General features: G+C 47.9%; 1 protein-coding gene across 1 annotated transcript in view; it reads right to left on the bottom strand.

Moving 5' to 3' along the window:
* The window catches only part of FER1L6 (fer-1 like family member 6), a 135,070-nt gene extending 129,199 nt beyond the window's left edge, over positions 1-5,871 (bottom strand). The window contains exons 1-3 of the mRNA XM_019974110.2: positions 5,792-5,871; positions 4,580-4,669; positions 3,415-3,497 (exon numbers count right to left, since the gene is read on the bottom strand). Coding sequence (XP_019829669.2) covers positions 3,415-3,497; positions 4,580-4,669; positions 5,792-5,871 — 253 coding nt within the window. The remainder of the gene's footprint in view (positions 1-3,414; positions 3,498-4,579; positions 4,670-5,791) is intronic.
* Positions 5,872-8,302: the final 2,431 nt, after the last annotated feature.

Consider the following 8,302-nt stretch of genomic DNA (forward strand, 5'->3'; position numbering starts at 1 on the left):
AGACGGCAGCCCACCAGGCTCCCATGTCCCTGGGATTCTCCAGGCAAGAACACTGGAGTGGGTTGCCATTTCTTTCTCCAATGCGTGAAAGTGAAAAATGAAAGGGAAGTCTCTCAGTTGTGTCCGACTCTTCGCAACCCCATGGACTGCAGCCTACCAGGCTCCTCCACCCATGGGATTTTCCAGGCAAGAGTAGTGGAGTTGGGTGCCATTGACTCTAATTCCCTACCTACCTGACTGCCATCTCCTCCTGGCCCACCTGCTCCTCTGGTCCTGCCCTCATTGCTTTCTAGTTACTCACTCCCATCCCTTCTAACAAGCCACCTTCTGCTTGGAGTTTTTCTTCACAGGCTGCTCCACCTGAGTTGCTCTCACTGCCCTGGCAGGCTCCCACTCATCCTCGATGTTGTAACTTAAATATTTCCCCCGCCGATGGAGCCCCTCTCGAACCACACTAAAAGAAATCCTCCAATAGACTCCCCTTAGGCACACAGTCTGTTTTCTTTCCAGCACTTTTCTCCACTTGTAATACAGTTTTCTCATCAGGGCCCCCATGGATAACAGATGGCCCAACCAGGACAGGATGTTCTGAGGACTTTTTACAAAGGTGTGGGTGTAGAAAAACCACAAAGGGTTGTAGAGTTATCTGGAGCTCATGGCAGCCAAGCTGATGCCACTCGGAGACCCTCCAGATGAGGAGAGAGAATAGTTACTAGGACCTGAGGAGAGAGGAGGTCGGGTCCCATGGGCTGCCCTAGAAGGGGGTCAACCATCATCCAGTTGGGGACACGTCCTGACCTCCCTCTCCCAGACCTCGTGCTGGGGTGCACCACTGGGAAAGCGACCTGGGTGGTGCATCCAGGGGGGTCAGCCTCCTAGGACAGAGAACAGACGAACAAGGGTGGAGAATAGATCTGGAGGGACAAACGGAAGAGTCCCCCACAGGACTGTCCTCCCTCTAACCTATCCAGTGTCACCATCGTATACCCAGAATCTGGCACAACACCCAACACTTAGAAGACATGCCATTAATATTTGTTAAATGAATGATGATCGTGGAAGGTACCCAACAACTACTCATTGGGTAACTAATTAATGGGTACGTGCTTATGTTACAAGCTCAGTTGTGTCCCTGCTCTTTGAGACCCCATGGATTGCAGCCTTCCAGGCTCCTCTCTCCATGGGATTTCGCAGGCAAGAGTACTGGAGAGGGTAGTCATTTCCTCTTCCAGGGTTTTCTTCTGACCCGGGGATCAGATCCACGTCTCTTATGTCTCCTCCATTGGCAGGCAGGTTCTTTACCACTGAGCCACCTGGGAAGCCCAGGTAACTGGTATTTTACAAAATTAAGGCATAGCCATTAGGTCTCAAAATACACAGATGTAAGAGCCACAGACTTTGAGAATCTCTAAACGTTTCACCCAGAGAAGCCCTAACTTCCCCAGTCATGCCAAGAAAGAAAGACCAACTTGTACTCAGTTCCGTAGACTCTGTTTTGTCAATCTGCAGGGTGAGGCCCTGGTCAGCGGGATGGACACTATTTACTTTCCAGGAGAGGCCTGATTCCTCTTTGCCCTGTTTGCTTTGTGGGTTGAAGACTCTAATTAGAATGAGCCATGGGAGCCAGGTCCTCTGAAATGCCTGTGGTCAGCTGCCCTAAATCTCCACCAGCTTATTCTTTCCCTGCTGCACAGTCAGTGAGGGCTCCTCACTGGAGGCTGACCCGGGGGGTAGGAAAGCCTGGGCTCTGGTGTAAGACGAACCCAGCCTCAGAAGCCAGTTTCTCCATCTATTGGTTGTGTAACCTTGAGCAAGCACTTACCCTCTCTGAACCTCTTCTAAAACAGGGGCAAAAGAACCTACATTTCAGAGTCATGAATAATGTATGTCAAATCAAAAGCAGAAGGGGCTTATTCAATGTGTCAGAGATATTATTTTTCATGAGGTCCTTGAAGAAAGGAACTATTTGTTTTTCAACCTTGTACCTCCAGGACTACTGCAGGGTCCTACTTAGGATTGTAATTTCAGGGATATCAAGAAGGACCCTAGAGTCTTTTCTACCCACTCCCTGATACCTTCTATTTCACCCAATAGGCAAGTACTTCTCTTGAGCTTTAAACCTTGTCTTCAATTAAAATGTGATGCCTCTCCTGTCCCATCCAAGGATGACTTAATTATTATTATTTAGCACTTCAATATGATGAATTCCCATATTTTTCTTTAGTAAGATTGGGTTTTACATGGGAGTGAGGAGTGGAGTTGGGGTTGGGGAGGGCAGAGATAAGGCTACAGGGCACCTACAGGACACAGCAGTGAAGGGTAAATGGTGGATCCCTCCAAGGAGACAAGGAGGGTGAAAATAAAACAGACCCATTTGGGTTTAGAAACGGTCCAGAAAGCTGGCTTTGGACTGGCTGTTGTCAGGGCCACCCAGCAAAAGTCTCCAGGCATCACCCTAGACCTGTCCACTGGAAGCAGTTGATCCTCTTTGATTTAATACACTTGACTATCTCCCTGATTGGGGCCTGGCCTCCACCACCACGGGTCACCTTGTAACTTGGGATTTTCTGCTTTTGGAAAAGGAAGTAGCCCATTCTAAGTGTAGAATATCTGAGAGTCTGGATTTGTATCCCAATGCCATTGCTTCCTGGCTCTGTGCCGCTCCACCCCCCGCCCCCCTCAAGGCCGGCTTCAAGGGTCTGTGCAGCCCGCTGAGCCCTGTGATTAGAAGGATTTCGCTGTCCTTGGCTTAGTGCTCTGCAGTCACCATCCAGCTATTCTTAATGAGTTCTTGACAATGGCTTTGCATTTTGGTTTTTCCACTGAGCCCTGCAATCCTGCAGCTGGTCTTTTCCACACTTCAAGTCCTCTCACTGCATCTCTGTGACCTCATTTGTGAAACTGGGATGACTGCGCCTTCTGGCAGGATGATGGAGGGGTTAAATGAGTCCGTGGATGGAAAGCCTCCCCCAGAGCAGCTGCTGCCCTCCCACTGATTTTCATCATCTCACTTGCTTTCCCCATGCCCCCCATGGTCAGCTGAGCCCACACTCCAAACACTTATCAAAGGGAGAAGCTGGGACTTGGAGGTGCTGAGTGGTTTATCCTGGGGCACAGAGCAAATCAGAACAGAGCCGGGAGCCTGAGCTCTTCTGTCACTGCCTCCTTGTGGGGGCCTTTCATGGCCCAGCAGGTGTCCACCCACCCACCTGGCTCAGCGACCAGATGACCCAGCACCGGTGGGGATCGCCATGGGTGCACACTCGGGGTTGGCAGGGTTTGAAGACCCAGACACAGTTCCCACCTCACTCCCACGGAGAGTGAACTCCCTTCTCAGCCAAGTAGGGGTCAGTCAACTCTGGAGACCCGCAGGCCCCAGGGTAGTAGTCCCTCCCCAAATCCCAAAAGCCTCACCTTGGGCACCTTTGTTGGCTAGGATTAACCCCTTCTCTGCTTTATTCTTCTTCTTCTTCAGCTTTAGCCCAAACATCCCTTTTCTGGGGGGAAAAAAAAAGAAGAAGAAAAACTAAAAAATACAATAATAGCAACTTTGGCTCATTCAGACACGTTAAGAGAAAATAAACACACACACACACACACACACACACACACACACACACTGAGTTTTTCTGGGCTGACCATCCTCCTCATCCACACTGGAAGGGCATCAAAAGACAAGTGTCAAGAGAATTCCCAGTGGTTCAGTGGTTAAGACTCAGCACTGTCACTACTGGGGCCCAGGTCCAATCCTTGGTTGGGGAACTAAGATCCAACAAGCTGGGCAGCACAACCAAAAAAATAAAACCCACAAGTGTCAGGATGACCCAACACATTCTCCAGATAGGTCTGCTTTTGCAGAAACCACGAAATACCACCTGAACAGAAATCATGAGATCCACCCAGAACCATAGTTAAAAGATAGCACTAGCTGTTTTTACCTCCATTTCTCTTTTCTCACCTATGCCAGGCACTCAAAACAAATGATATCATTTAATCAACACAGCAACCCTCTCCTACCCATCTTACAGATGAACAACCAAGGCTCAGAGAGAGTAGATAATGTTTCCAAGGTCACACAGCCCCTAAGTATCAGAGCTACCCCTGGAGCCGGGTCTGCTTGATTTCACAGCCCAGACTCTAACCACTGAGAAGCCTGAGCCTGCTGATTCCCCTGAGCAGAATAAATCACCCTCTCCACAGCCAAGCTCTCAGACCATCTCCAAGGGCGAGCAGCCCTGGAATTTATTGAGGTCACAGCACAAGTACACAGCTCAGCTGACATATGGTATATGCCCAAAATGTCAGCCACTATCATCATTATTATTAGCTAAGAGCAGGAATCCATTTGGGGGCCTCCTTCTCAACTCAGGGCTTCCCTGGTGGCTCAGCCAGTAAAGAATCTTCCTGCAATGAGGGAGACTCGGGTTCAATCACTGGGTCAGGAAGATCCCCTGGAGAAGTGAATGGCTACCCACTCAAGTATCCTTGCCTAAGAATTCCATGGAGAGAGGAGTCTGACAGGCTGCTACAGTCCATGGGGTCACAAAGAGTCAGACATGACTAAGTGACTAACACTTACACTTTTCTCAGCCCAGGAAAGGGCCCAGTCTGCTGTCTACGGCTGATATCAGGAGCATCGCTGGCCTCCTGAGAGAACCCCTCTCTGGAGCTGCATGGAAGGGTGGCAAGTCAGAAAAAGTCCTGGTCTTGCGTCGGGCAGCCTGATGGGGTGGCCCATAGAAGAGGGAAGAAGAGCAGGGACAGAAGGGAGGAGAGAGCAGCAAAGCTCAGACCCTTTCAGGGAGCATCCTGCAGTCCTGGAGCAACACAAGGACAGTGAAGGAACCAAGGAAGCTTTCCCTTTCGCTGACATATTTAGGACTCACGATGGGGTGAACTGCAGTAGCCAACTTTAGGGCCTCCACAGCCAGACTCCCTGGGTTCTAAACCCATCTCTGCCTCCTTGAACAGGTCACTTAACCTCTCTATACTCCTGAGTCCTCATGTGTAAATGAGATAACAAACGTAAAGCATTTAGCCCAGTACCTGGAACATACTAGTTGCTCAATAAATATTAGTTATTCTCATGATTTGAAATGATAAAGTTAAGACCAATGAGAAGAAGCAACTAGGAGACAGATGTCCCCTCCATTCACTTATTTGCTTATTTATTCTTTTACATCCTGCTTTGATCCAGATGAGGAATTAAGGAGCCTTCCTTGTTGGTGCTGTCTGAACAGTGAATGAACTGCACTGGGTGGGAGTGAGCTCCCTGTTCCTGGATGTGTGCAAGCAAATACCTGAGAGCCACTAGTAAAGGGTGCTGTAGAGAGGGCAAACACTGAAATTCAATGAGGGGGGACTGGCCTAAGGGACCTGGGGGTGGGGGCGGTAAGCCTTCGAGACCCTGAAATACAGTAAAATGGAAATAATAGGCTCCAGAACCACCCAGACATGGGTGGATTGGACAAGTCACGGCAATTCTTGGAGCCAGTTTCCCCCAGGGTACAATGGAGATAAATAACAAGGTACATTCTTGTTATTGTTTCTAAGAATAAAAAGGAGCAAGTAAGCAAAATACCTAGGACAGTGTCCAGGATATAGAGAATATTAAAACATACCCTTTTGGGAGGTAGTATTTTTCCCACTTTGATTTGCCATCAGCTGTGACAAGAATACCCGTTTACGTCTCCCAGGAATCTTAGCTACACCAGGGAAATCCCTCTTTCCTGAAAGTCTTGAAGAAAATGTCCAATAAGTTTTTCCTTTCCTGTTTTCAAAGGAGAGTTACCCAGCAGAGGTACCACGGCCAGTGCCTTCCAAACCCTGAATTGCCACTGTGGTCCCCAAGGGCTCACTGCCTGTGATCATTTCACGGAGGCAGAAGCAATGTTCCTGGGAACCTGGCCAGCGAGCTCTCAGATGACTTGAGAAGACTGAGCTATTTCCATTCAGTAACAGGAAGTTGCTACCAATAAATAAGAGTACCTACCAGAGGGAGACTGAATACACCTTTAGGGAGCAGAAGTGTTCATCACAGATGGCCTTAGCATTCTGAACTCTCCCATGGGGCAGCTGGGAACTGAGGCATCGGGGCACGCCTTAGGCTGCTGTCGCGGGCACGGGAGGAGGGAGAGGTGTCTAAGGTGCCTCTTAGAAGAGGCAATCCATGTGGCAGACTTCACTGTTGTCTTGTATTAAAGAAATTGCCACAGTCTCCCCAACCTTGAGCAACCGCCAACCTGACAGAGCAGTCAGCAGCCATCAACATCGAGACAAGACTCTCCACCAGAAAAAAAAGATTACCACTCACTGAATGCTCAGCATCTTTTTTCAGCAATAAACTATTATTTTTAGCAATAAAGTATTTTTAAATTAAGGTACATACATTCTCTAAGACATAATGCTTTTGCACACTACAGTATAGTATAAACACCCCCCAACCCCACTTTGGTTTTTGGCTGCACCACGCAGCTTGCTGGATTTTATTTGCTTGACCAGGGATTGAATGCAGACCCTTGGCAATGAGAGTCATGAGCCCTAACCACCGGACCACCAGAGAATTCCTTGAATACCTTTTAGATGCATCAGAAAACTGAAAAATCCATGCAATCCATTTAATTATAATATCCAATTTAGGGCTTTCCTGATGGCTCAGTGGTAAAGAATCTGCCTGAGACAGGCACCCCTACCCCTTAAAACCAAGAGCTCTTAACTCTGCTGTCTATTAGACACACCTAGGAGGTTTGAAATATGCCAACATCCGGAACCACCCTCAGAGATTTTTAATTGATTTGGGGAAAGAATCAGTTTTGAGAAGATCACAGCTCAGACCCCGTGCAGAGGAAGCCAGAACCCTTCTAGTAATGCCCAAGGAATTGACAATCCACTCTGCTCTCTGGAAGGGGGCTGATGTTTGTTTCACAAACATACAAGGTTGTTTGCCTGGAACCCTGAGTCAGTCCTCAAGGATACTCCCAGCATGATGCCCAGTGTGAAAAGGCTTCTTGATGAAAGTTGATTTCTCCTCCTCAGCCACATGACATCCACAGTAGAGAGAGGACACAGCTCACCAACCCAGAAAGATCAAGTCACTGGCAAATCAGGCAGCAGAGGGTAAATTGGAGACACAGAACCCAGCTCAGGACCCAGCTTGACCCCACCTGTTAGCTCCAGAATCTGGGCCTGGATGCTTAACTCAGATGAGCTCGTTTCATTCACATATAGCACAATATTTCTTATCTAACCACAGGGTGATGTTTAAAAAGGACACAATGCTTAGACAATGCAAAATGTGCCATGAAATGAAGTGAAAGGTGCTCAGTCATGTCCAACTCTGCGACCCCATGGACTATAGAGTCCATGGAATTCTCCAGGCCAGAATATTGGAGTGGGTAGCCTTTCCCTTTTCCAAGGGATCATCCCAATCCAGGGATTGAACCCAGGTCTCCAGCATTGCAGGCAGATTCTTAGCCACATTGCAGGCAGCTTAGCCACAAGGGAAGCCCGAGAATAAGGAAGTGCATAGCCTATCCCTTCTCCAGTGGATCTTCCCGATCCAGGAATCGAACCAGGGTCTCCTGCATTGCAGGCGGATTCTTTACCAACTGAGCTATCAGGGAAGCCCTAAACGTGCTATAGATTATTATTATTTTCTTGATGACAAGAAAACATGCTACAATATTCCCCTGAATTTAAAATTTTTTAAATGTACTTTGACACTCACCATGTTCCATGAAATACCAGGTTATACACATTAGTTCTTTGGATCCTCGAAATATACTATGCATGAGACAGATGCTATTATTACCTATTTTTACAAACAAGAGGTTGTCAGGGGCCTCGGGGGTGGGATTCAGGGAGGGAGACTCAAGAGGAAGGGGAAATATGTATACATACAGTTGATGCATGTTGTAGAGCGGAAACTAACACAACATTGTAAAGCAAGTATACTTCAAGTTAAGAGATATATTTATAACACAAATAAAATTACATTTTAAAAAAAGAGGATGCCAGTGGTTTCCAGTCAATATATTGGGATCAGCCAGTAACTCAGGAAGAATTGCCTGGTAAGTCTTCAAGGCAGCTGCCATCACCCACCCACCTCCAGTGTGCCAAGGTTTCCATCATGGGAACCCCACCACATACACTTCTAAAAAAGGATGAGGGCCTCTGGCTTAGGGTCTATTGAATCTCCCACCAGGGCCACCCAAAGATAAGTCAAGAGACACACAGAAATGTCTGTACCCACCTGGTCTCCTCAGGGTGAAAGCTACCATGGCTCCGATATCTGAGTCCAAAC

Source organism: Bos indicus, chromosome 14 (assembly GCF_029378745.1).
Source record: "Bos indicus isolate NIAB-ARS_2022 breed Sahiwal x Tharparkar chromosome 14, NIAB-ARS_B.indTharparkar_mat_pri_1.0, whole genome shotgun sequence".
Classification (NCBI taxonomy): domain Eukaryota; kingdom Metazoa; phylum Chordata; class Mammalia; order Artiodactyla; family Bovidae; genus Bos; species Bos indicus.